The 26,479-nt window shown below is 52.0% G+C and overlaps 10 protein-coding genes across 10 annotated transcripts; 5 read left to right on the top strand and 5 right to left on the bottom strand.

The window, feature by feature from the left end:
- Positions 1-874: 874 nt before the first annotated feature.
- Positions 875-1,502, top strand: PG985_010297 (uncharacterized protein; the record flags this gene model as incomplete). Its single annotated transcript, XM_066830065.1, has 5 exons — positions 875-1,003; positions 1,120-1,164; positions 1,222-1,263; positions 1,326-1,430; positions 1,479-1,502. The coding sequence occupies 5 exons, from the start codon at positions 875-877 to the stop codon at positions 1,500-1,502; spliced, it is 345 nt and encodes a 114-aa protein (XP_066682455.1).
- A 1,037-nt stretch (positions 1,503-2,539) lies between these two features.
- Positions 2,540-3,724, bottom strand: PG985_010296 (uncharacterized protein; the record flags this gene model as incomplete). Its single annotated transcript, XM_066830064.1, has 4 exons — positions 2,540-2,843; positions 3,145-3,222; positions 3,337-3,550; positions 3,601-3,724. 4 exons carry the CDS (start codon positions 3,722-3,724, stop codon positions 2,540-2,542), a joined length of 720 nt encoding a protein of 239 aa, XP_066682454.1.
- A 2,050-nt stretch (positions 3,725-5,774) lies between these two features.
- PG985_010295 (uncharacterized protein) lies at positions 5,775-7,443 on the top strand (the record flags this gene model as incomplete). The annotated part of the gene is made up of 2 exons (XM_066830063.1): positions 5,775-6,480; positions 6,563-7,443. 2 exons carry the CDS (start codon positions 5,775-5,777, stop codon positions 7,441-7,443), a joined length of 1,587 nt encoding a protein of 528 aa, XP_066682453.1.
- A 233-nt stretch (positions 7,444-7,676) lies between these two features.
- On the top strand, positions 7,677-7,865 carry PG985_010294 (uncharacterized protein; the record flags this gene model as incomplete). Its single annotated transcript, XM_066830062.1, has 1 exon — positions 7,677-7,865. One exon carries the CDS (start codon positions 7,677-7,679, stop codon positions 7,863-7,865), a length of 189 nt encoding a protein of 62 aa, XP_066682452.1.
- Positions 7,866-8,076: 211 nt separating this feature from the next.
- Positions 8,077-8,286, bottom strand: PG985_010293 (uncharacterized protein; the record flags this gene model as incomplete). The annotated part of the gene is made up of 1 exon (XM_066830061.1): positions 8,077-8,286. One exon carries the CDS (start codon positions 8,284-8,286, stop codon positions 8,077-8,079), a length of 210 nt encoding a protein of 69 aa, XP_066682451.1.
- A 2,514-nt stretch (positions 8,287-10,800) lies between these two features.
- Positions 10,801-12,647, top strand: PG985_010292 (uncharacterized protein; the record flags this gene model as incomplete). Its single annotated transcript, XM_066830060.1, has 3 exons — positions 10,801-11,166; positions 11,218-11,920; positions 11,995-12,647. The coding sequence occupies 3 exons, from the start codon at positions 10,801-10,803 to the stop codon at positions 12,645-12,647; spliced, it is 1,722 nt and encodes a 573-aa protein (XP_066682450.1).
- A 165-nt stretch (positions 12,648-12,812) lies between these two features.
- On the bottom strand, positions 12,813-13,235 carry PG985_010291 (uncharacterized protein; the record flags this gene model as incomplete). The annotated part of the gene is made up of 1 exon (XM_066830059.1): positions 12,813-13,235. The coding sequence occupies one exon, from the start codon at positions 13,233-13,235 to the stop codon at positions 12,813-12,815; it is 423 nt and encodes a 140-aa protein (XP_066682449.1).
- A 950-nt stretch (positions 13,236-14,185) lies between these two features.
- On the bottom strand, positions 14,186-16,979 carry PG985_010290 (uncharacterized protein; the record flags this gene model as incomplete). Its single annotated transcript, XM_066830058.1, has 3 exons — positions 14,186-14,197; positions 14,262-16,704; positions 16,900-16,979. The coding sequence occupies 3 exons, from the start codon at positions 16,977-16,979 to the stop codon at positions 14,186-14,188; spliced, it is 2,535 nt and encodes an 844-aa protein (XP_066682448.1).
- A 3,282-nt stretch (positions 16,980-20,261) lies between these two features.
- Positions 20,262-21,165, top strand: PG985_010289 (SAC3/GANP/Nin1/mts3/eIF-3 p25 family-domain-containing protein; the record flags this gene model as incomplete). The annotated part of the gene is made up of 2 exons (XM_066830057.1): positions 20,262-20,810; positions 20,896-21,165. The coding sequence occupies 2 exons, from the start codon at positions 20,262-20,264 to the stop codon at positions 21,163-21,165; spliced, it is 819 nt and encodes a 272-aa protein (XP_066682447.1).
- Positions 21,166-22,253: 1,088 nt separating this feature from the next.
- Positions 22,254-26,171, bottom strand: PG985_010288 (coatomer WD associated region; the record flags this gene model as incomplete). The annotated part of the gene is made up of 5 exons (XM_066830056.1): positions 22,254-22,496; positions 22,554-23,674; positions 23,725-25,943; positions 26,016-26,065; positions 26,145-26,171. The coding sequence occupies 5 exons, from the start codon at positions 26,169-26,171 to the stop codon at positions 22,254-22,256; spliced, it is 3,660 nt and encodes a 1,219-aa protein (XP_066682446.1).
- Positions 26,172-26,479: the final 308 nt, after the last annotated feature.

Genomic DNA, 26,479 nt, shown 5'->3' with positions numbered 1-26,479 from the left:
ATTCTGCTGCCTAACCAACGTGCACCGTAGCTATGGGATGTCTCATTGAGTATGGAATGCGGCAACCGTTACCCGGTGATGTGGAACGATAAAGCACGCCCGCGTCAATCTCAGATAATGTGACGAGATACCGGGACGAATGAGCGACCAGTCACCAGGTGCTTGCAGGGGTGCGTGGAGGCTGATCCAACATCACCAACAACCCCAATAATTCTTATCACTCAGCCCCTTCTGGAAACCCGCGCTGGAGAACCAACTGAATAGTCCTCACGATATCGTTGTGGGGGCTGCTGAGAGCCGAATCACACATGGCGTCGTTCGCGACAGCCTGGGAGGATGTGACGGGTCTCCCGTAAGTTTATCCCACGGATTAATCGAAAAGCGATGCTATTGTTGCTGGGTCTTGCAGGGGGGGGGGGGGATATACGGGTCTGACTAACCACGGCCTCAGCCAGTCAGAAAGCTTTGAGTGGTATGCGATGCGACTACCAGCCCCATGAGACAGGGATACTTGGTGGAGTATTCGAATATAGCAGACTCCGGGTTGACAGACTCAGAGGCCGGCGAGTCCTGGCGTGATAGTTCGGGACCGAGTCTACAACAGAGCCACACCGTAGACGAGACGAGATGACATCGCTCTTGAGTGAAGGCAAGCAAACATGCTGACGCCAAGCTTGGCATGATAGAGTGTCGTTATAAGGCCAGTTCCAACACGAATATCAATCTCTGTCTTCATCTTCTCCTCGAGCACTTCACTTGGTTTACTCAACAAGACTTCATACTCAGCCAGTCCTTTCCTATATATTAACAATCATCCTCTAAGTCCGACGATTATCAAGCATTAACTACTCCCCAACCAGCACTCATATCAGCCATGAAATCCCTTACTCTCACCACCGCCCTCTGCCTGAGCTTGGTAGCTGGCACATTGGCCGCTACTCAAGAAGAAAACCCTTCCATCATGAACGCGGCCAAAGACCACAAGCGTGTGGTTGCTGCTCGTGTATGTTGGACAACTCCCTAACCTTCACTATAGCTTCCTCGAAATGACGGGGCTACTTGCAGCTTTGGCCTAGCACTTCCACAAAGTGACGTGACATGAAACTGACCACCGGATAGCAGGTTCCCGATGCGAAAGACCATAAGGCCACGATTGCTGCCCGAGTACCGTTGCCCGAGTTACTCCTAAATTATAGATATTCATACTGACTGACAATATAGGCCCCTGTCGCCAAAGATCACAAACACGTTGAAGCTGCCCGTGTAAGACCGAGACTCTGGATATATACCCCAAGGTTGTGCTGGCTAACGATCAATACTACCAGGCTCCTGTCGCAAAGGACCATAATCCCGTCCAAGCAGCCCAGGAACCAACCTTCGTGACGCTCGTTGCGCGACCCAAGGATCATAAACATCAACAAGCTGCGGTTGTAAGTTGGCATCCCATTTCTGTGCGATAGCATATATGGGTTGTTTAGCATGCCCTGGAGACCATGTACTGATAACAGACTTTTTCATAGGCCCCTGAGCCTACCCCAAGCCGATTAAGATGATGTCTTTAATTCAGCTGGCGCGGCACATACAGTTCAATGAGACGAGAACGTGGGGACTTTCCAATATACTTCACGACTCATGGCAGCAAACAACTGTTGTCAAGGCCGCAATGAAAGCAAAAATAATGTACTGGATGCTCTTTGGATACCCATCAGAGGTAGACGTGTAGATAGCCATATCATATATTGTATCGAGTAAAAAAAAGTCGTCGACTAACCAGTGGTACCATTCCTTGCCATCCTGACTTATGCTGTTGGAGCGTGCAGTCGGTGTAATCTGAAGCGTCAGTGCAAACACCCCCGAACCAAATGGCAAACGGCATATACCCTAAAACCGCTCGTGTCCATGCGGAGCCACTAGCAATAGAAGAATGATCATCATCACCCTCGTTCTTTTCTCCGATTGCTAAAGCGGGAACTTATTCCGCCAGCGTGGGAATGGGAAACGCCTCACCTCAGCCCTAGCTGTCATTGGCAGTGCTTAGGGCCCCCTAAAGCTAAAGGGCAGCCTGAACCACAGCCCCGGGCCCATGACGTCAACGCGCCAGGGGTCCCACCTGCCCACCACCCAATGGCCGCGCCGCTAAAAAGTCCTACCAAGTGACATAGCCCACTGCTTCCCTTTCGGACAACTCTGGGTCGGCTGGTCCGGTAGGATGCCTTTGGGGGCGAAAGCAAAGAAGAAAGCAGGATTTTTCCGGTCGTACCAACCTTTTTATTAGATCTCACTCATCTACCCAACCAGTTCTCTCTTCTACAATTTTCCGACCATCAAGTTTCAAATATTCAAACACCAATTTCATACTTGCTAAAAAGAGACAGCTAGAACTCTATCGCTTAGCTCACTTGGACCCCTGCCCCACCGATACCGTCATCAAGCCACGAATCAGCAGTAACGGGTGTCACAAGCGTCATCAGGCAAGAGAGAAAGAGCCAGAAAAAAAAAGAAGATGTTGTTCAAAAAGCAGCACACCAAACAGCAGGACTCAAAGTCCTCCACGAACAGCCAGTCCTCCACCTCCACCCAGTCCTCCGCCCAGGGCGACGGCGGCCCCATCCGGGACTCCACCACCGCCCTGCCCAAGTCCGTCAACTCGATGCGGACCTGGGAGGTGCAGAACCAGCAGGAGCAGGAACGGACCCGCGCTGGCAGCAGCGCGCGCAGCAGCTACGCGCACGCGGGGACGGACTGGGACCAGAAGAACGAGGACCTGCAGAGGAAGGCGCAGGGTCTCCCGTTGCGGTCCCCGAGCATCAAGCAGAGCTGGAGGCACAGGTTGTTCAAGGGGCCTGGGCTGGGCGTCTACAGTTGAGTGGGGGTCGTTTCAGGGTGAACAGCACTTGAAATCGAGGTCCATTTGACAACTTGAGCCATGTACGATACAGATGTAATATCAATAGCGAGAGCGGTAGCGGGACATGAAATCAGCATCAATCATCAAATTCGCAAAGCCAATGGGATTGTCAACCATTCCAAAGTCGACCGCACCTCCTGCTCAAAGGTCAAGGCATGGGTTGGGTGAGCTCCCACGTTATACCCACATTGACACCAGCCGAACTATAGCACGAAGTGACCCCCCATGCCGAGCACCTTCCCGTCTGGGAGCATGTGCCATTCTGCTGGTTGAGCATCATGGAGATGAACTTCTCAACGTCTCCATTGCCGATCCTGTTAACGAGGAAGGATGGACAGGGGCACATATCAGCCAGCATGTTACTAATGTTCTCTAACGAAAAGAGGACATTTGAAAGTTTATAGAAGAGCGAGAGGGAGGTGGCCTACGTAGCATTCTGACTCAGATCCGACCCCATCTTCGCGACCACGAGCTGGCACGTGTTGTTGGTCATAAAGGGGCTCAGGACCGAGTCCCCCGGCCAGTGGCTGATGTTGTAGTAGCCCGGAGTACCCGTGACGTTGGCGAGGAGCATCTGGCAGTCGGCCAGGAGGGGGAGTCGGTCTGGGTATGGTTGACGAGGGTCGACGGCCCGCAGGTGTACTGCGCCTGGTAGGTGGGCTGGAACTGGGCCTGGGCCGCGCAGCAAGGACCGGCCGTCTCCCGCTGGTAGAGGCGGGGCAGGGGGTTTGACGACAGCGGCAGGTGCAAAGCGCTGATGGCTTGGGCGATTAGGGCCGCCATGAGATAAAGGCCGGCAGAAGAGAAGAGATGCATTTTGATGGTACGTAAAGCCAAACCAGGGAAATCATCAATGGTAGAAAAAATTGCATTCGTATCAGCTTCACCGATGAGAAGAAAAACGGGAGAAAAGGAGACTAGTCTCTCCGCGACGCGGAGAGAGCTCCAGAGGCTTTTCAAGCCGGGCCTATTCGCTTGCTATATTGTGCCCCAAACTAAACAGTTTGTATCATATCCAGCGTCTGAGCCGAGGTCCTGTTACTGCTCGCTTATTTTGTTTGCTAAATGTGACACTGGTGTCTCCCATCGCCCAAGCGTACCAGGAGGAAGAACTGCTTATGCCTCGACCACGATATCATGGCCAGGGTTTCTTCTGGCTACGATGAGTAGCACTAGGGGTACAGAACGGTTGTTACGATCGAAGCTGGAGCTTGATATCGACGCTCTACCTACGCCGATTCTATCCAAGATGTTTCTCCTGATAAGATCACAGAGCGCAGTGCAGCATGTTCCACCGCATCCAAAATGGTGGCCAGCAATCTGTAGTGGGGCCGACTGAGTCTCTCCTCTCGGCAATTCTTTGATAACACCTCCAGCGTGGGGGCGAGACATCGGAACTGCCAAGCAGTCATGAGACAGGGGTTCCTGTTGTACGCCGATGCGTAGACAAATTACCATTGCGACGTCATGACTCGTACACATACCTGTGGCCCGCCGATTTTTGCTGACCGTTGCACCGCCGCGCTGGAATCTGGAAATGTTGCGTTAGGCCGGAACAATTCGAACTTAGTATCGCCATGTTTCTCCGAACGAGCATCCAATACGGCAACAGGGACGTCTGGCTCTGTGAGAAAGGGGTGCTACGATCGAAACCTGCTCACTTTTGGTGGTCGGTGTTGACGGTCTCATGTAGCACAATCAGGCGAAAAGGGTCCTATTTCGCGCAATATGCCCGAGTAGCGATATCTAACAAGGTGAATCAAAGCACCGCCGCGAACAGTAGAGGGGACAGAAAATTCAACTGCATGATTGCAATTCCGCGGGTCATAATTGATAGGTGCCCCCCTCTTGGACTGTTCCTTGATTCTTGACGGGGTACCCTGGGGTGCATCCGTTGCCGATTCCATCCGATGCCATGAACCAAGGCATCTAGTCCAGATGAACCTGCCTGATCAGGAAGTTCGTATGGTCCTACGAACCACTTGCGCGCGCATCCTTTGCCGATAGGCTCTTACCCCTGCGTGGTATGCATGCAATATTGGAGTGTAAAGATCGGGCGATTGCCGGCTTAAGCGCGCGATACGACCTTGTCCCTGGCATATCATGCTATTAGTCCAATTACTGCCATAGTATTCACTCCGCCGAACCGGCTGAGATGCCAAAGTTGTGGGGTGTTTTCACTCTGTAGTTGACTGTAAGTAATGATGGCAACCCCTCCCGGACCTCCAATCATATCGACTTTTAGGCAATGCCTTCACATTCAGCAGGCTTCGTAGTCAACTTAAGTATATAGGCACCACTCTTGTCTCAAGTTGGTTTCTCACTAAAACGAACATCGTCGTCGACTCCTCATGATCCGGATGCCGCCAACCATTTGTCATACTTACGGCTTTGGTCAATGTCGTGCACGCCGTGAGCCAAAGATAAGCCAATGGTCACAGCACGTGGTCGCATTGACTGCAAAAGGTAGGCTACTATATTGTCCATAGAAGTCTACACTATAGGTCGTGCACGGAGGAAAGATAAGTGCCTGTGGAGCCTAGTTTGGGCGAGTGCCGGCCCCACACGCCAGATCAAGCTACTGACCCAGTAAGGATGGCACGGAGAAGGCTCTTCGGGATTGCGATTTCGGGCTATCTATGCACTCGCCCTTTTGTATTATCGACTATTCTGTCCACTGTCGTAGTGAGCTGGCCAGTATAGATATGGCCGAGACCCGTGGCATGTAGTTGAGCCGCATCCTTTGCCATTTGGTCTACAGGCTCAACCTCGTCTCCCCTAAGTAAAGACTTCTTCGTCACTCGTTTTCGTGTCAAACTAGACACATCCATTCGTTACCATTCTTTATAGTCGACCGTCCTCCGCCATGTCTTTCAAGCGAGTCGGCGCCGCTGCGCTCTTGTTACGGACAGTTGTGGCCGCTGCCCTCGGTAAGGACGATTCCTGTGCCTGCGACAAGCCCACCGTTCACTACGTCGTTGTCGACATGCCTTCTTCTCTTCCTCATCCTGTCAATGCATCTACCCATGCCGTGCCTGCCGCCGCCGAGCCCGTAGTGCCCGTGACTAACGGCGCCGCTGTATCAGATTCCTCTGCTCTGCCCCTGACGGTGCCCGCCACGCCCATCGTCAACGCGACAAGAACCTTCACTCCCATCACCCCACCCGGCCTGGACTGCTCCAAGAAGGAGAACATCCTCCCCGCAGCCAACGTCTCGCTGTACTATGGCGCCCAAGGCGGGTCGATCGTTCGGGACTCTGGCAGCGGCGGCCTGGTCAACATGACTTTGGCCGTGAGCACGGGCGCCGTCGCCCTGGAGTACATCGACTCCATCACCAAGGTGGACTGCGGCGACGACAGCTTGACCGTCTCGTTCAGCAACGACGAGGCGTACAAGACCGCGTACGACTCTTGGTCGGCCATGGAGACACTGTTCATGATCACCAACCACCTGGGCAACTGCGACGTCGAGTTCGAGCGCGGCTTCTTCAAGGTCGACAAGGTCGCCGCCGGCGCCGCGGCCAACACCATCTCCTGCAGCGCCAGCAAGGAGCAGATTCCCAGTATCGCCGGTACGTGAGCCCCTCTTATTCGAGTTCACTTTCAGTATTACCAAGGACAAATAAGCAGAGACTAACACATAAAACCCCCCAGACTCGTGCGAGTTGACCTTCACCTCCATCCCCACCACCACGCACGCCAAGCGCCTCACCATCGACCCCAGCGTCAGCATCGCCTTCCACAAGTCCTGGGCGGACGTGACGCTGTACGAGCAGGACCCCTACGTCAAGATCGCCGCCGACGAAGCCGCCTTCGCCGCCAACGTGACCTTCTCGGGCGTCTTCAAGTACAGCTTCCTGTCGTGGAAGCTCGAGGCCTTCGCCTTCGACATCGACACCGCCCTGGACGCGGACCTGCAGCTCTCGGCCCGCGTCGCCGCCGGCTACCAAAACACCTTCAAGTACGCCCCCGACAGCCTCGCGTACAACCTCGTCGATATCCCGGGCGTCGTGACCCTGGGCCCGGGCGTCGCGTTCGGCATCGGCCTCGACCTCGCGACCTCGGCGGGCGTCAACGTGACGGCGGGCGCGGGCATCTCGCTGCCGGACGGGAACGTGCACCTGGACCTCCAGGACGGGGCGTCGGCCGCGACATCGGGCTGGCAGCCGGAGTACACGAGCTTCGCGCGCCTCTCGGAGAGGGGCGAGGTGCAGGCCAATGTCAGCGCGTCCGTGACGGTGCAGCTGGCGCTCAAGTTCCTGGGCGGGCTGGTCGACCTCAGCAGCGGCCTGACGGCCGAGCCCGCGTTCCACAACCACTTCGTCCTCGACGGCGCGCAGGGCGCCGATGTGCACGGGGGCGTGGACCCGCTGGCTCCCACCGCCGCCGAGACGTGCGGGAACGGCGTCCAGCTCAAGTCTGATTTTCTGTTCGCGCTCTCTGGGTTCATCACGAAGTACTGGAGTTCCAAGATCTGGGATACCGAGGTTCCCATCGTGGATAAGTGCTACTACTTCAACGGTACCCAGTCATAGATCTGGGGTACGAGCTTGTGGTCTCTTTGTAATATTGAATAGATGCATACATGTATGTAGTATCGGTCGTAATCCTTAATGCACTAATAGACCCATCACGTAGTATTCTCGCCGTATATACAGTAGTGCCTGCGCACCGTAACTCCAAAGTGTCTTGTTCGTCATCATTCACTCACTGTCGACGATTGCCTAATGGGGGAGAGTATCCATCGAGCTCCACCGCCGCCGGCAACATGGTTGCCATCTGTGTACCAGACCCCGCAGACAACATCTCGGACCGCATCGCCGCCGGTGGCTTTGTCGGCGCCGTCACGAACCCTGATAGCTCACGTGGTCGGACTCTTATGGCGCGTGGAGCATCGGTCCTCATTGTCGTGATTTCGACCACGGAGCTTCGTCGGAAGAGACGCTTGGGGGCATAGCTGGACAGCTAGTTCCCCAGGAGTTAGCTCAGGGTGTGTTGAAACGGCAGCAGCAGATTCGAGAGAAGGAGACTTGTGTACATGCAGTCTCCAAGCCGGTCGAGAGCGCGGAGATAGATGAGAAAAGGCACGTACCCGTCCCCAGCGGTTCCAAATCCGGAGGTCGTCTTGGTTGACGCCATCGTTCGGGCTCGCGGGGTCGATGTAATGGTTATATTTGTAATCCCCCCTGCGCCGGCATAGAGCAACTGACGCCCACAAACATGACGAAGGCGATCGTGATTACGCTGATGGACAGGACGAACTGGGCGTCGGGAGTGAAGGCTTCGTCCTCTCTTCGCAGTAGAGGATGCAGCCGTCTCTGGTGTAGCGGTTCCAATAGTCCGTCGTAGCCGTTGGCCTGCTGCGGGAGTGGTGCCATCCCTGAGAGCGTAGGCGAGCACTTTTTTAATTTTTATATAATATAATATTATATTTAAATAGATATTTTTATTAAAACTTAAAAATAAAATTTAAAAATTTTAAAATAAATTAATTAATTTTTATCTTTATATTTTTAATAAATAAAATAAAAATCTTTTATTTTTAAAGAAAATAATTCTTAATTTAAATTTACTTTTATATTTAATTAGAACTTTAATAAAATCGCGTTTTATATATATTAAATAAAAAAAGAAAGTTTAATCATTTAAAAAGTTAAAATTTTATTTATTTTAAAACTATATTAATTATAATAAAATTAAAATAAAATAATAAAGTTAATATATATTAAATACTTTTCTTTTATGTTTAAATTTATTCTTTAAAATATTATATTATATATAAATTATTTTAAAAAGGGATTTCTATAATTTTATGTAAAATAAAATAAAATTATAATTTAAAAATAAATATTATATTTAAAAATAAAAATAAAAAAAATATTAAACGATTTTTTAAATTTTTAAATCCTTTCTCTATAAAGTTTTAAATAATTAAAATATAAAATTAAATAATAAAAAATTAAATTTATATATATTATATTTATTTTATTTTATTTTAAATTATATATATAATATATTATTAATATAAGTTTATTAATCTTTTAAAAAATTATATTAAATTTTATTATTTTATAATTTAAATTTATTTATTACTTTATTTAAATAATATATTTTTAAATATATCTTATTTAATAATTATATTTATTTTATTTATTTTACTATAAAGCTTTAAAATAAAAGGGTTTATTTTTAAAGTGGGGGGGGGGGGCGCTGACCGGGGGCCGAGCTTATGGACTGGAGGAGGCCGGTTATATAGTTCAATAGCCCGGGATCTCCAACGACTAAGGTTTACATACACTGCCCCTTTGCATAGTATCCTGCTGGTATAATCTCGGTGTTCGCCGAGTTCGCTCAAATAAGGTTTGTACAGACAGCGGTATCCATGCCTGTCACCCGTATACGAGACTAGGTATTCAGGGGCAAACACGTCGTTTTGCCAATGCCCTAGAGGTCGTGGTACATACACATTGTCGGGCATCTGGAATATATGTAAGTTCGTGTTGAGGACGGCAATAGTAGTGTTGACTGGAATTGATTGCTTATCCTCGGAAGAGGATGCCGATCTGAATAACCTAAGGGCCTTGGCTCTGCTTGATCGAGAGGCTAGTAAGAGGCAATGAGGTATCTAGGATCTATTAATGCACTAGAATGATTTTCACACACGACCCTCCAATTCTTTAAGACCTAAATTCCTTGGTCAGTCGTCGTATTCCGGGTCGCCACCTCTTTTCCCCTCCGTGTATCTTTGGTGAAATGCGGACCGAGCCCGAATGCTTGGTCTAGGTTGGTAGAAAAGGTGAGGTAAAAACGCCAAAATAATAGCTAGAAATCCCAAGGCACGGGGTTTCTTATACCCCCAGAGTTTGCTACGCATCTCACGAGAGAAGAGGTGAGGGGTAGGAGAGGGGGAGATACCGTGCCGGAATAATGCCTCGATCATGGCATTGGCTGTGAGTCCAGCGACTGCAACTTCGCATGCTTTATCAATCAATGGAATAACGACTGATGCCAATGCCGAAGCACGTAGTAGGACTTCAACTCAAGGGAATGGCAGACATCATGCAGCTTGCTCAGTAGGTGGGAAATCCGGATGTCCATGCAACCAGAATAATCATACCTAAAGTAGTCGCGACGGAAATATCACATGTGGCAGTTGAGTTTGAGGTTTAGACCCCTTAGCCTTTCTTACATACCATCTGTATATAATGTTGACGGAAGGCGATGCAGCAATTTCCATTGAGCAACAGCTCAAACATCTAGAGGTATATAACGTGACCACGGGTTTCAACAGCCGGGGGAATATTGACTTCTCTTGGCAGGGTTCAGCAACAGCGTCGACTGGACTCTGTAACCTTAGATCGACTTCCGAATCATGAGCGATATCCTCATCCATGTCTTCCTCAACACGAAGACCTTCATCAAGATTCGTTGGCAAGGTGAACAATGCTTGCTGCTTGCCATGGCGTCCAATCTGCCTATGAGATTGATGAATCGATAGCAGAAAACTCGTTACAGAACTCACACTTTCGACGAATAGAAGTCGGACGCGGTTTTTATTATTGCCGAGTCTCTAAGGTTAGGCATTATAATACACATAACGTGTTTTATGGGTTCTGCAGACGTTGGTTGTGACATGCTGCGCCCCAACGGTTCGCCTTGGGGGTCGCTTATTTGGCCAGTAACTGCCCAACACGCAGGCGATTGTGGCACTGCATGTTGAGCTGCATATGTTCGCTGTGAGGAACTGCCCCCACACAAAACTGTGGAGGCCTCTGCCATATCCAACTCTGGCTTCAATGTTCTTTCTTCGCTTGCCTAACTTGTATGCGTTTTGTGTTTTCCCACACCCAACCAGCCGTATTATCAATAAATCAATTAGCAACAAGATCAAAATGTCCGGATTTGAGGTTGTTGGGATTGTGCTCGGGACGATCCCTCTCATTATCACCGCCATTGAAAAGTATAAGGCAGTAGGATCACCCAGAAAGTATGCCAGAGAGTTGAATAGCCTCCGAAGAGCACTCTCGGCCGAGTTGGAAATTTTCGAGGGTATCTGTGAGAGGCTCTTGACGGGGATAGTCGTGGATACGGACATAGAGAATATGATCCGCGAGCCTTTCGGTCCCCTGTGGCAAGACGAGGAGATCAACAGAAGAATCCACCTAAGGCTGTGGAAATCGTATACAAGCTTCGAAGGCACTGTGAAAGATATGGTGGAAGCTCTGGATCAGCTCAACACGAAGCTGAGCAGCCTCCAGGTAGGTTTATGAATCGCAAATTGTCAACAGAAGCTTACAACTACAATACAGGCTAAGAGCTCTACGCCAGGCTCAATAACGGGAGGGCTTGAGCGACTGAAATTTGCGTTCAACAGGTCACAATACACTGAGATGCTCAAGGTGTTGGGTGACGGAAACACTACTCTAGATCGGCTAGTGAGCCTGGGAACCGGCCATGATGTGGAATCAAGTCGCCGGGCCCGGTCAACTGCTCGGTTCTTTACGCTCAAGAGGATGATCTCACCGAATGTCTACAATGCCGTACGTTGTAGTCTCTCGAGCCGTGCAGCGGTATCCCACTTCGCCAACCTAAGGCTACAACTCCCCTCAGTACATCCCACCCCGTGCGAAGATGACGACACCGTCATTAGGCAGATTCCCTTCCGCTTGAATCTAATGCACAATCCCGAAGACCACAAAAGCAAGCAACCAACTTGGCAGTTGGACAACGTGGAGCTACGTGCCCAGGGGGAACAGTCGCCAAGAGATCCGAGCCTCGGGGCCGGTAGCCCGAGTTCACGTGTGCAAGAAACGAAGAGAGCCCATTTCGCACTCACTTCATCCATGCCGCAAGGATTCGGGATGAAAGCGCAGGCAACAAGTGGTCATGGACCACCCCGGAATTCTGTGGGAGCCACCCTGACGAGCGTAAGCGTTGGAGCTGCATTCGGGATGCCGGGAGTACAGGGCCAGGCCCGCGACATCGTCGACCTGCGCCAAGCGATACAAGATGGTAAAGGCTCGGTGGATTTATCCGGTGCTCCTTGTTACGGTTACGTGACCGACATAAATTCGGTGTCTTTCCAGATCGACAGCATCAAGGGCATGCCGTTTCCGAAAAATGGCCGATACAATCGCTGCGTCAGATTCTGGACAGCAGCGACAAGTCACTACCAACCCTTTCTTTCCGCCACAAGCAGATGCTTGCTGCCACCATTGCATCCAACGTCCTGCAATTGGGCAAGTCTCCTTGGCTAGCAGAGGTGTTTGACTCTGGAGACATCAATTTTCTTAACTTGGATGGAGGCCCTTCATATGATGACGCCTTCGTTTCCAAAAGGATGACCCAGCAGGACCGACCCGACCCGGCGCCCGAAAGCTCTATACATCAAAAGATTACGCAGAACAGTACGATATTCAGCCTCGGTATTGTCCTTCTCGAGCTAGCGTTGGGCAAGCGTCTTGGATCTATACGCAATGCGGGCAAGGCTGAATCCTCGAGCAGTCATTATGGTGTACTCTCTGATTATGAAACTGCCTTGCAGCATTTGGATGCAGTACGTTTTGAAGTTGATCAGAACTACTACGATGCCGTGCGTCGATGCATCAAGTGTGAGTTCATGCACCCCACCCTCGACTTGGGGGATGATGAGTTTCGCCGGGAGATATACGTCAAGGTTGTCGAATTACTCGAGGAGAACTGCAAGACTCTGAATACTAGCACGAAGGCGTTTTACTAGAGGGGCATCTCATGTGGCAGAATATATGGCCCAATGCATTTCATTCAAAACATGAGTTCACCCTAAACAACTCTTATGATGCTTCAGAGTGACCAAGCCGTGCATGCATGTTGAGGGGGAAGCACAAGTGTGTACCCGGGAAGAGAAAATCCTGTCTATATTCCATCATGCTCCAAGCCCCGTATCATCCCCCCGATCATGCGCCGCCGCCTTCCTCAACGTCATGCGCTCGCTCTGCGCCCGATCCCGCGCATGCGCCTCTTCGGAGTGAATGACGCCGCCCGACGGCGGGGTCATCGAAACACCACCAGTAGCCTTCTTGCGGCTCCCACCACTGCCTGCCTCATCACCCTCGGCCTCGGCGGCTTTCCGCAGAGTCTGCCGGTCGCTCTGGGGTGCTGCTGCCGCCGCCGCCGACTGTTCGCGCCCAGCGGCGCCGTCATCGTCGGTTGGAATGACTCCGCCGCCACCAGTGCCCGGCGGTGCAGCACTTTGGGCGTTATGGGAACTGGTATTGCTGGGCTTGTCGTGATCCGAGGAGAGGCCCGACTTCAGCTCCGACTTGAGTTTCTGGATTATCTCGGGCATGATGACGTATGCCGATGTAAAGAAGTAAGCTTCAGTATGACGAAGATGGAGTGCGCACACAATAGGCACAACTTGGTCGCAAATGTTATAACTTATTTTTGACGGAGTAGTAGTAGTAATAGTATCGCAACAATGATAGTTGGCCCTTGCTGTTATGATACTTCTTAAGTTCCACTGACTGGGTTGCTCTCTTTCACCCAGACTGTGTGGTCGCCGATCTCATCATATTTGGGTTGGTTTCTATGCCCCCCGCAGCAGGTCATCATCCTGACGCCAGATCGTCCCGAACCCACCAAACCCACTGCCCCCCTTCTAGCGTCGTCATTGCTTATTTCAACTTGCCCTATCATGGCGATTATCAGGTGCTAGCCTACTCGATCTGCGACAGCACCTCTTACAGTGCCTGTAGACAGATGCCACCGGGTGGCTTTGCTTGTCACGACGAGTTGTCAAGTTGTTGTAGGAATAAACCGTCTTAATTAGTCTAATTACGCCAGGTAACAACAGCGGAATAAACAAATACTACTGTAATAATATTATTTATAACTTGTTATCCTCGAGGAGAATTTACCGGTGTATTCTCACAAGGGCTTGTCATGCTGGCTGGTACCAGTCTCGACAGTCATATTGAACTGAGTTTCCCTGATGCTGAATGGAAACATGGCATAATGCATGATGACATGGGGTTCAGATATCATTTTCTAGGGAACTACATATACCACACTTTTCTTTACTATATGTTTCTTTATCCAACAGTGGCGAGCGTCCATGACGCGCTCGCCTTCGTGGTCTTTATCTAGACGTGGGCAACTGATTCCTCTCCGAACGATATGGTATCACTACAAAAAGCAAAGAGATCCCGGAATGCATGTCAAAAGAAAAAAGCCCGAGGCCGCATTCAATGCTGCTCTGGACTATCCATCTATCGTAGGCGTACCATATACCAGGGATTACATGACGGACTATGGAGCGTAGAATGTCAGCGTGTTTCTCGGCATATATGTTGATATGAGAACTTGGACTTACGCAATCAGATTCAGCCTTTCCTACTGGAACACCCATCTCCTCGAAGGTGGCAGGACCTGGCTTAGGCTTGGGCTTGGGGGGACCGGCAGGGGCAGTGGCGGCGGAGTTGGCCGTGCTGGTGCTTGCAGCCGGCGATGGCATGTTGGGGCGCGCTTGGGTCGGAGGCGCGCTCGACCGTCCGCCACCATCCATCGTATGCTGCTTCAAGGGAAGCTGTGGCGGTCTGGCATTGCCCATAGGAGGGCCCGCACCGCCACTCATACTGGGTGATGGCATATTGGGAGCAGCCGATCCTCTTCCTCCGTAGTTGTCTTGAGGATGCTGTGACGACGTACGTCCGCCGTACCCTGGTCCTGGGTGGCCACCGCCTTGGAGCCCATAGCCACCACCTGGCGGGTACTGGTTCTGAGGCGGCGGCATGTGTGGGTTGTGTCGGCCGTGTGCTGGGCTACCCGGACCACCTGGAAGCCGCTGGTCATAAACAGCTGATTGCGAGCGGTGATCAGGACCCGAGGCCCTGTAACCCTGCGGCACTTGGGGACCACCCCAGCCGGCGGAAGCAGGTCGGTTCCGGTTTGGATCCATGCCCGCCGGAGGAATAAGGTTACTACCCATTTGACCAGTGGATTGCGACTGGCGCATGCCAGGGCCAGGCTGCGTCCGAATGCCAAAGGCGCTCCCTGGCCGATCAGCCGAGGGACGAACGCCACCGTTGTAGTATGGAGACTGGGCTTGCCTCATGTCGTCTTCCGGATAAGGAGCCGCGGACCTAGCTCGCGGGAGAGCGAGTGGGTTTGGCCGGTCATCCTCAGGATAGGGTGCGCTCGACTTTGGGCGGCTAGCTAGGTTGGGGTTGAAGGCTGGCCCTCGTGGATCAGACGGGTCACCACTGTCATATGGGGCTCCTCTGGGGGAGGGTTGAGGGGAAGGCCCGGGCGATGGTCGTGGCGACTCGCGTTCGGACAAGGCAGGCATTCCGGTAACAGGTTGCTTGAACCTGTCTGGGCGTTTGCCTCGCTGCGATCCGTACTGAGACTTTATCCTCGTCAGGGTCGTTGTTTCGTGATCCTGCTTGGACAGGGTCTTTGCGTGAGAGAGTCCATCCAATCGACCGACCGCATCCGTGTTGCCGTGTTCTGCTGCCAGTTCGTACCACTTCCTAGCCTCTCTCAGGTTCTTCTCCACATGTATACCGATCTCGTTGTAGTATCCCATGGCGAACTCTCCGGTGGGGAGCTTCTGCTTGGCGGCAAGCTGGGCGTACTTGTAGGCCAGCTGCTCGTTCTTGGCAAACGTGTTCTCGTACCCGAACAGGAACCATCTGCTGACGCCAAGGCAAGCTTCGGGTTGGCCTTGTCTCGCTGCCAGCCCATAGTAGTGAAGGGAGAGCGCGGGGCTGAATTCGCATCCCAGCTGACAAAGCTCGTAGGCTTGGCCCATCTTCAACTGCGCCTTCCCAAATCCTAAGTAGGCAGCCTTTTCGATGTATTTCCGCGCCGCATTGATGTCACTGGGCAGCAAGCCCTCGGGGATGCTCACGTCCGGGAGATCCCGAGCGATAAGCATACCATATACGAAGGCACCCTGAGGAGCGTCTTCATCGGCTGTGCTGGCGGCGTCGTGGATAAGCTCCAGGCCCCTCGGGACGTTTCGGGGTTGGTTATGCTGGCCCATCAGATAAATCATGCCCAACCGATATGATGCCGCCGAATCGTTCTGCTGCAGACCCATTTCGTAGTGTTTGAGGGCCTTCTCAGCATCGTTGGAGTTCTCGTAGAGCATTCCGATTCTGTAGTCGGCACGCCCCCATCCTGCTCGTGCCGCTTCGTCGTAATCGGCCCATGCCTGCTTCTTATCCTGCCTGAAACCAAATCTGCCGAATTCCCACCACTTTCCTCGGATGAAGACAGCCTCGGGGTGCTTCTGTTCGGCGAGATAGTTGATGATGTTCAAGGCATCCAATCGGAGTTCGTGCTCGATCTTGGGGGTGACAGGTCGAGCATCGCGACTGCCAGACGATTGCGTTAGCTCGTAGTCTCGTGCGGCACATTCGGCAGCGATTTCGACGTAGGCTAGGACATCCCGAGCCCAGCAAATTTGCATGTCGGGGTCGTTCGAGTGCAGCACAGTTTGGCGGCTTTCGGCCAGAACGGCCTCCTTTTCGTCATCGCCAGGCGGAATGTGCTCGCCCTCCACCTTGGGGAAGGGCGAGAAGGAAGGCAAGTCGCGCATGTCCTTTGATTGTTGTTGTTGCTGCTGTTGGTACTGCTGGCCGTAGCCGGTGTGGAGCACGGTCGAGAGCGAGGGTTCGCGGCCGTGCCGAGACTGTGCACCGCCGGCCGATGAGCTATGTGTGCTGCCGTTTCTAGATCCAGGAGAGCGAGCTTCGAGTTCCATGCGCTGGAGGTCTTGTTGTATGTTCTGGGGGACCTCTGGCATAACCCTGCGGTAGCGGCACTTTTCGTTAGCTTTTTCGGGTACCCCCCCTTGATCAATGGGATCGGACGGAATACGAGAGGATGGGCAGCAAGGGTTGGGCCCCCAAATGACACACGCAACCAGAAAACGATGCGATGCGATGCGGTGTCACGGGAGGGAGGGATTGACAAGAAAGATGCAAAGCCGAAAAGTCTCTTACCTTTGCGGTGCTGGGGCGACAACCTCGGGCATATAATAGTCATCAGTCCCAGGATAAAAGGTGGCTCCAAGATGCGACATGTTGGCGGGATTGGGTTGGGTCTTTGCGGCTGTTCCGATCCTGCATAAAGAAAGAAAACAATCAAACTGTCAGCACAATGGCCCCGAGCCAATCGTCTTCTTTGGAAGGATGGATGATCCAAGAAACGGTATTGCGGCTGCAGAAAGAAAGCTGACGGCCTCTTTACGACCCCTACAGCTATGTACAAAAGGGATGTATACAAGATGTATGGATGGAGGCAGGTAGAGTAGATGGTGGCGGGGTCTGGATTTGAGCTGCAAGCGGGTGGGTTCTGTCCCTCTCTAAAATAGTTGGGCGGCGCTGCTTGTTGACTTGGAGGAATTGGACAGGCCTCTCCTTACTCGGCGGGACACGCTAAGAAACCTGGAAAATGGGGATTTAGTTCCAATGGCTGTGTTGTCGTCAGCCGGCGCCCAGAATAAAGAAGCTCAGCCCTGATCTGAAGCCGATTTCCGAGCAACAAGAACCCCGGAGCTTTGGTGGGAGGCGAGGTGAGATGATAAAATGGTAGTGAGGCCGCCCTTGAAGACCAGCGAAGCGATTGTAGTTTGGGGCGCTGTAAGCCTGCAGCTTGCTTAGAAACACGAATTGCCCGTCTGAACGTTGGTGTCTCAGTGTTGGTTGAATGGATTTCGCGTGGCTTATTTTCCGCTTTCGGCCAGAGACGAGTCAACCACGTTCTTGGGGATTTTGGGGCAGTTGGTCGTTCAGGCCGAATTCCAGTCGCAGCAGGTGGTGGTGGCAGGGGGAAGCGGTTGAACTTGAAGTGGACTTTGGTGGGTTGGACGCGCAGGACCGTCCGTCGTCATTCACACCCTCTTGTCCCAGTTGCATGAAGAAACCCCGAGGCCTTTGTTTAAAGGAGATGATGAGTGTGGAGTTGATGCCTGCCGTCGCTGCGGGCGTTGGGTGGGCTTAGAGCTATCGATTTTACGGAGTCCGATAATCCAGGCAGCCGAACAATAAATCAGACTGCTCCAAAAAGTGGCATGGGACGAAGCGGACAGCTAGCTGCATCTCTCCTGAATCTTTAATCAAACCTCATGTTTCATGGACTGGCTGAGCAGCGAGGCAGGTCAATGAATACACATGGCACATGGGCTCTGCCACACCATCAGACGAACTTGAATCAGATGCTTGACGATGCGATACACCGTTCCGGCTCGGGTCGTTGCTTCCCCGCCGACAATTGGGAGGCCAGACCTGTAAACGTGCGCTGCAACCCACTAAGAGAGAGCCAAGAACCCCTGTAACGAGCCGCGAAGACCCCCAATCTGGTGCATGCATATTGGGAGTGGGACTGGTAGTAATATGGAATAAGCTTACCTGATCTTTGATGGCGGATAATTCCTCTTTCGAAATGAATAGAAGGTGCCCGGGTGCCAATCTGAAATGAGCCACTGCACTGCTGTTCTATCAACGTTGACAATGGTACGTAGGTGTGTAGGTTTCGTCTGTCGTTCAAATAGCGTATGAAGCAGGTCACTCTCTCGTCTTACTTCAATTGTTCTCGTGCGTCGGTCGTCTGTCTGATCAGGTGCACTTTATGTGGGATGGCAAGACGTCATTTGGAGAGGGATGTGGGGTGGATGCGGTTGCGAAAGTGGTTTTTCTGTCTCGAACAGACAACATCTAAGGAGAGGTTGGAACTCAGAGGAAGACGAGGGAAATGACGGGACAACTGTCAAATTGCTAGGGACGTGAGTGCTGGCGAATGGATCAAATATGTAAGTATGTACGATTGAGATGCCTGAGTATGAGGGACAAAATGACTGCTTCGTTGATTGCTACCGTGGGCTGTTACAAGTGCCACAGGACCTCATGCGGCCTTCAACCAGACCTTCCTACCTAACGAACACCTTCTAATTACAGCTACTTGTGTTGGAACCTGAACGGCTATTGTTGGAGGCTTCCAATGCTACTAGACCCGGCCGGATGGGTCTGCTGTGTGTATCGCCAATGACTGCTTGTTTACTTATTGACACCAACAGACATCCAGTTATTACTACTAAAACGTTGGCTTACTCGCCCGCGGTTCTAGGTTTCCACATAGCACAAAAATGATAGCCCCCAGCGTGAATCTATTTTAGGAAACTCCGAGATTCTTACCATGTTCGCCATGGAGAGGAATTGCAAATGCAGTGTAGCTTGTGGAAGTTATTGAATCCTCCCGCTAATTGTCCCGGAGATTGCAACATGATCCTTCCGGATTCTACCGCACATTCGGTACATGAGTTGTGTCTGCAGCTTGTCAGCTTACGGAAGACGGAGCGACGGAAGTGGTAACCTTCCATCTGTATGAGTATCGCTCTTTCGCCAGTCGAAATGCAGCAGGACTTAATATTGTTGCGGCCCAAGTCCAAAGGAAGGGGGAAAAGGAATCTATTAGCATTGAGGCCCAACCGGCGACCGTCTGAGCAACACCACCACCTTTGCTTGCCTGCGCATTGCGTCTTATAAATATGCATGGGCTGTGCTGGTCTTATCTTGGAGCAGATGAGCCCTTTCGACCGCTAACACATTTTGACTCTACGCGCTTTCATCGTAGTAAGTAAGTTTTGATAAAGCGCGTTGGGGATCATAAAATCTGGCCAACCGAAAGACTGCATGTGACCAGTCTTCCCTATCAGAAGACAACCAACAAGTCCATCTGACAGAAATATGATAATAAAACACGGGGAATATCATGTGATATGGTCTGCTTGTGTTGCAGGAAGCATCTATAGGTAGATGGATGTGACACATTAATGATAATTCTCCCGAAGGGATATTGTTCGTAGAGCGCATGTAGTTTGGTGCTCCCTTGATGAAGCATTGAAGACGGAGCTGAGATCGCAGTGATGCGCCAGCATCAGCCACAAACGGGGCATCCCACTAAGTGTGGCTCAACAAGCTCAGCTCAGCCAGCTCCCTGCCCACAATGGCTAAGGCCCAGGACCCACATGGGCTCAAGGCATGGAGTGGCCAGGCTGAGAGCTTGGTTGCGTCGCCTTGCCTCGACCAACCAGGGATCATCATCATCACCAGGGACATCCGAAAATACCACCAAACCACCAACAACTCAACAGCTTCTAATCACGAACGCAGAGACGACTCCTGCGCTACCCCCAGTTCTATCGCCAGTTCACTGTGAAAGCAGCCTAATCGTACCTCCAGGACCCGGGCATTTGGGAAAGACCACGACGACACCGACGGTCCACCCGGTCTTGTTCACGTCCACCTCTGATATCTCAACAGCCACCTCACCCGAACCAACCAACAGCCCCCCCGAGCCGCCCAACATGGCCGCCGAACGCACACTCCAGCAAATCATCACCCAGCTAAAATCCAATCCCTCCCTGCCCTACAACGAAGCTAGCAGCCTGCTCTCCAAAGCCAAGCTGTCGCTGCTGCAGCTCAACGCCCTCACACCCACCGCTAACGCCCCCGCGAACCTGCTGCTGCTCGCCCGCAGCGTTTACGAGCATGGCGCCCTCGCCTCGATCCGCGCCCGCAACCCGGACGCCTTCACCCGCTACCTCTCGCAGCTGCAGCCCTTCTACGAGCTGCCCTCGTCCCAGCTCAAGCCCGACGCCGAGATGCGCAACAAGGTCACCGGGCTCTACCTGCTCCTGCTGCTGACGCAGGGCCGCTACGCCGAGTTCCACAGCGAGCTCGAGAGCCTCGGCACGCGCGAGGGCATCGACGGCCCCGACCGCATCGAGAGCGACCGGTTTTTGGGATACCCCGTCAAGCTGGAGCGCTGGCTCATGGAGGGCAGCTACGACCGCGTGTGGAAGGCCATGAAGAAGGGCGAGGTACCGAGCGAGGAGTATGGTGTATTCTCTGAAGTACGTTACTTTCTACTCATGAAGTCCAACTCCCCACCCGGGGTTCGTTCCCTTGTGCTCTCTGCTAACGAAATTACGTAAACAGATCCTGACATCCCAAATCCGATCCGAAATCGCTTCCTCTTCCGAGCGCGCATACCCGTCTTTGCCTCTTAGTAGTACCAAGTCGTTGTTGTTCCTCGACTCTGAGGGCGCTGTGGTGGAGTTTGCTCGCCAACGCGGCTGGGCCGTTAGGGACGGTACCATTTACTTCCCCACGGCAGCTGAGGCAGGTGAGGAGGAGGAGAAGGACATTTCACAGATGGTTATTGAGAACACGCTGGGTTACGCACGGGAGCTGGAGACCATTGTCTAAGCCAATGTCCGCGGAGGGACCATGTGTCCCAGGTAGAGTCCACTGCTGTGCTACCACAACCAGCGGGTAGTATACATCCGTTGGGGCACAATGCTAGCACGTCGGAAAGGATGATGTTTAGCTGTAACATCACGAATATGACATTGAGCATGACGAGACCGAGACCTTTAGAGTTGACCGATCTGCATCAATAGAACTCGGAGGAAGGGCAGGCGATTGGGCATATGGCCATTATTCTTCGTCAAATAGAACCATTGCTATCCCAAACGCCGTTCTTCAACTGCATGACTCAAGATCTTGACTCTGATCAATGTGCCAGGAACCACCATTTACTGTGGCAAAATGATGCTCACAATATGTATACAATGAGGACCGAAGCAAAACAACATGTTCAGCGAATACCTCGTCAATCTCCTGAACTACATGATTAACCCCCGACTCCCAAGTTCTTTTGAATTAACAGCAGCTCCAAGTCTCAAAAGTCGACGCGTCTCAGTCCTGGCAAAATCACAAGTTGACCATGTCTGCGGTTGCGTTGCTAGCTCATGTTTCATTTCGACTTATACCTTACAACATCAAGGGGCTGACTTCCTGTAAATACCCAACAACAACTGGCAATCGACGTCACGAGACCAACGAGCAATGTTCTCGAAATTGCAACGCTCCTCGATAATTTATTCATATATTCTGGTCAAAGCAATGAATATTCTTGTTACGTGTCTATAATTGGTGGTTGGGTGTACCATTGGTCAAATAGAATCGGGAGGGAGCCAGAACATTCACAATATCCATTTCAACATCAAATATCAAGGACGTTTAAGAATTGCCAGAGATTTTTATAGTGGTGCCACCTGTATCACCACCGCGCCGAGGAAGGCAGGTAAGCTGGCAGCCGCCGGCCATGAAACAGCCCACGCCCCCCATCTTCCCTTTTTGCCGCGTCTAAAGTGAGTAACTATACTTTTTTGCTTGCTGTTGAGAATTACACCGACTCGCAGAGAGTGCACAGTTTCGATCTACATATTGATCTATTTGCCTGACCCACTCGTCTCATCTTACTTCGTTGACCATGTGCTCCGAACTGGTATCTATGCGAAGAGCCGGAGTCCGCTTCCGTGCTTACCGACCTCGCAAACCTCACATACAACACACACGGTGCCCTTGTATTGGGAGTGGTACTTGGCACCGTCAAAGGAGCATTCCTCGAATGACGATCCGCTGTAAATAGGGGTATGTGACGCTGCGCAGATGTCGAACTCCGCGAATTGGTCAAACTCTATTTCGACGTTATCATGGGGGTTGCGCTCGCACGCCGCCTTCATCTTCTTGGCCTGTGATTTACATAATTAGTCAAGTTCATTGGGGTGGGCGAGGTAAAGACGACTTACCGAGTCGGTGATTCTACCCGTACCGCCGTTCGCCAAGATACGGCTGGCAAAGCTGAGCGCAGAGCTGTAGTTCTTGCTCCGGTTGGCCAGGTTCATCGCGCTGAACAACGTGTACTGGCGATGGGGGACGTGGATCTTGGGAATTGTGAAGTATGCCGACAGCTCAAGGCTGCGCTTCAATAATTCCGGGTTTGCGTTGACCTCGTCTTGCGTGCCAAGCTGTCGGCGGGCAAGCTCAATCATCATCGCAACCACGTATTCACCGGCAGAGGTAATAAGCTTCTTGGCTTCCGTTGCCTCCGCTTCTGAAGACACAGCATTGAGGAACATGCAATGCAAGACGCCCTTGAAGACGGCCAAGCAGTCCTCAAGCTTGTTGCTTCTCATCGCATCGTATCCCTTTTGCAGGTCGTTCGTCGTGATGTATTCGGGGTCACGGGGAATGATAGGGAGCACCTTTCTGGGATCCGTCTCGTCAAGTGTCCGACGGATATAGTTGACCAAAGGTGGCAAACCAGCCGTCGCAGGGAGGTAAGATTTCGTGGCCGAGTAGATCTCCAAGAATCGAGGCTTGAGCGGCGCGAAGTTGACAGCACCAACCTGGCGGTTGAGCAAGTTCATGGCACTCTCGAAAGAACCTGCAGCGGCATGGTCCGCTGCCAGTGGCGAGTTCCTAGCCCACATGTCTGCTTCACTGCTTGCTGCGCCGCCGGCATCTGTGCTCTCGACGTTGACAAAGTCCGCGTCAGCTTCAGGTATCTCGACATCGCCCATGTCCCAGCCTGCGACATCCTCGTCTTCGTCAACATCCATTGCGCCGTTCTTCTTAGCGGCGCCGTCATCTTCGGCGAATTCGTCATCCAGGCCATTGGCCGCGGCAGGCTCATCCTCCAAGCTCATGCCCTCGAGTTGGCCAGCAAGGGCCTTCTCGAAGAATGACTGCGATGTGGCCTTTGTCGGCCAGTTCGCCTTGTATGTGGGGACAACAGGCTGGGGCTGAGCCATAGGCTCTCCGATTTCAGGGAGAGTCAGCTGATCCTCAGTAATGCCAGTCACTTCGAGGATCGACTGGCATTCCTCCTCCAAACCATGGGCCTTTGCAGTCATATATGCAAGGGGGTCTAAAAACAGGTTAGTCAGGCAACATAAATAGGAGAACCATTGAACATACATTGATCGATCTCCTTGAACATCTGTATCCGATCTTCCACCTCTCCAAGATAAAGAGCATTCTGGAACCGCGCAGTGAAGTCTCCACGGTGCTCAGCAATCTTGGCCATCCTAGCCAGCTTGCTGTGGTCACCAGTAGAGAGGTAGAGGAAAGAAAGCTTGTCGAACTGCTTCTGCTTCTGGTAGGCCATCTCAACGACTTGGTGGTTACCATGTGCCAAAGCCTCATCTCCCAGTCTCTTCCACAGCGCTGGTCTGTCAAGCTCCTTGCACATCTCTACAGCAACGTCGAGATTTCCGCACTCAATGGCGAGCTCGAAACGAGTGGCGGGGTCCTGGACGAATTGGAGGGCAATCTCAGGGTAGCCCTTCTTCTGCAGGTATGAGATGATAGACTGGCCAACCAGACTCGAAGTGCGAATGATGTTAAGCATCTCCTCATAGTTGCGCTTGACCAGAGAAAGCTTGAAGCGGTATTCGGTGGGATCGATGAGAAGCACCTTGGGCTTGGCACTACGGTCCAAACAGTACACGTTGCGACCCTTCACCCTCACAAGGTATACAGTCTGATCCAGGGTTCGGACAATTCCGTTATCGCCGTTCATCAGAGTGTACTTGATATGGTTGAGGGTCGAGTAGAGAAGAACGCCAGCGTCGTCCCAGGTGGCACTCTTGATACGGATCGTCTCATGAAGGGTGCTGACCTGCTCAAGAGTCTTGGTGACAATGGTCACATTGTGCTTGCTGAGCAGAGCAGCGTGAAGACCGTCGTTTGACCAAACCACATACTTGACACCGTTAACAGCCAACTCGGCGATGCTCTTCTTCTGTTGAATATCGTAGAGGTGGACAGCCGTGGGAGTGATAATCAGCAGGTTGCCGGTACCGCCAAAGTAAATGTCAGTGGTTCCAACGGGAGGCTTGAATGATCGAGCAGTGTTGTTGGAGAGGTCCTTGATATCAACAGTCTGGGAAGCCGTGTTCAAGACAGCGAAACGGTTGCGAGCAACAAAGATAGCCGAGTTACCCTGGCCACGCTTCGAGTCGTTGGTATCCAGAGCTCCGGAGCCATCGCGGGGGAGGTTGATCAGCTCATACGAGCCGCCGTCGGAGGGCGAAGTAATCAGAACCGATCGCTCGGCCGGGTTGTAAGACAAAGTTCGAGGGGGGACCCAGGCGCTTCCCAGTCTCTTAAGAGAAAGTAGTGTCGGGCTCTCCTGGTTCTTCTGGAAATCATAGGAGCGAACGTGCTTTTCCTTGGTGATGAAGAACAGCGAGTTCTGGTGTACTGTGGAAGCCGGTCGTTCCCTTTCCAACTTGAAAACCATCACACCGTTATCGTGACCAGCAGCGAACAAGTTGATTTCGGGGTGGGCAGCAATGACCCAGAATCGGTCGTTCTCTCGCTTAAAGGATTGGACAGCTGTGCGCTTCTGTGAGTCCCAGACACGAATCGTCTTGTCTTCGCCGCAGGACAGAATCAGATCCTGATGAGGGTGGAACAAGCAGCCTGACGCGTTCTGGAAATGCCCCCGGCAAGTATCCACCTCCCAGGCTTTTGTCTCGCTGAACCGCCACAGCTTAACAAGTCTATCGTCGCCGGCGGACACGATATGGGGGGCAGTAGGGTGGAAGGCCACCCAGTTGACACCACGGTCATGGCCTTCCAGCACGAACTTGACCATAGCATCAGTGTTGCCGAACATATCGGTTTGTTGAGCGTTCGATCGAGCGACCTGGTCTTCGAATGACATGGAGGTTGGTGCCGAGTGCTTCTTACGCAGACCAGAGATATCCCATACACGGACTGACTGGTCCAAAGACGCTGACACCACAAGATCATCCTTGGGGTGGAATTGGGCGCACATGACGTAGTGGTTGTGGCCGGTCATGGTGCAGATAAGGGACCGGTTTTGCCAGTTCCATATCCGAATGGTCTGATCGTCCGAGGAGGAGATAATCCAGGGGAGTTCGTGGTGGAAGAAGACGGTTCGGACGTAGTCGAGATGGCCGTTCAGAGTGAATAGGCATCGTCTCGTTTGGTATGACCAGACCTTGATCTTGTAGTCGTCGCCACCGGAGACGAAGAGTGGCTGGGTCTTGTGGAAATCGACACCTCGAACAGGGCCATCGTGTTCTTCGAATCTATCGATCAGTGTACCCATGCGATAGTCCCACAGCTGGATAGTGGAGGAGTGAAGGGAGACGAGAATCCATGGTCTATAGTGAAGTTCGTGTTAGCCCGGGGCACAAAATGCGAATTGGTTCACCTGGGCTGGGGGTGCTGCTTACCGCTTGGGGTGGAAGGCAATGCCCTTTGCCCGCGAGGACTTGGACTCGAACTAGAAAATAGTCAACATCGAATCCCAAGGCCATAAAGTCGCATATTTCTGGTCGCATTGGGTGCAAGAATCCACGAACCTTGGTCAACATCCCCGAGGAAGCCATTGTCGCAATAGTAGGCGGGAGTGGCCCCTAAGCTCAGGTCATGAATGGACGGGCGTTGTCGCAATTGTATGCCGTTCTATAATCAGTCGGCGAGGGGAATTGCAATATGCAAATAGAGAGTGAAAGGAATGGGGATCTGTCGTGACGAGGTCATTAATGGGCAGCCTTGTTGGACTGGTAGAGGCTGAAAGCTGACCTGCAAGCTGTCCAAAGAGTCCAGTTCAAGGTGATTGATTGACTTCACGCACCACACAATCCATCAAGCCAGCCTGACTTGAAGGGAGAGCATCCACAATTCTCATGTCGAT

The sequence above is a fragment of the Apiospora marii genome (assembly GCF_038362585.1).
Source record: "Apiospora marii strain CBS 49790 chromosome Unknown utg000006l_segment0_segment0, whole genome shotgun sequence".
Classification (NCBI taxonomy): domain Eukaryota; kingdom Fungi; phylum Ascomycota; class Sordariomycetes; order Amphisphaeriales; family Apiosporaceae; genus Apiospora; species Apiospora marii.
This window is presented reverse-complemented; position numbering and strand designations above follow the sequence as displayed.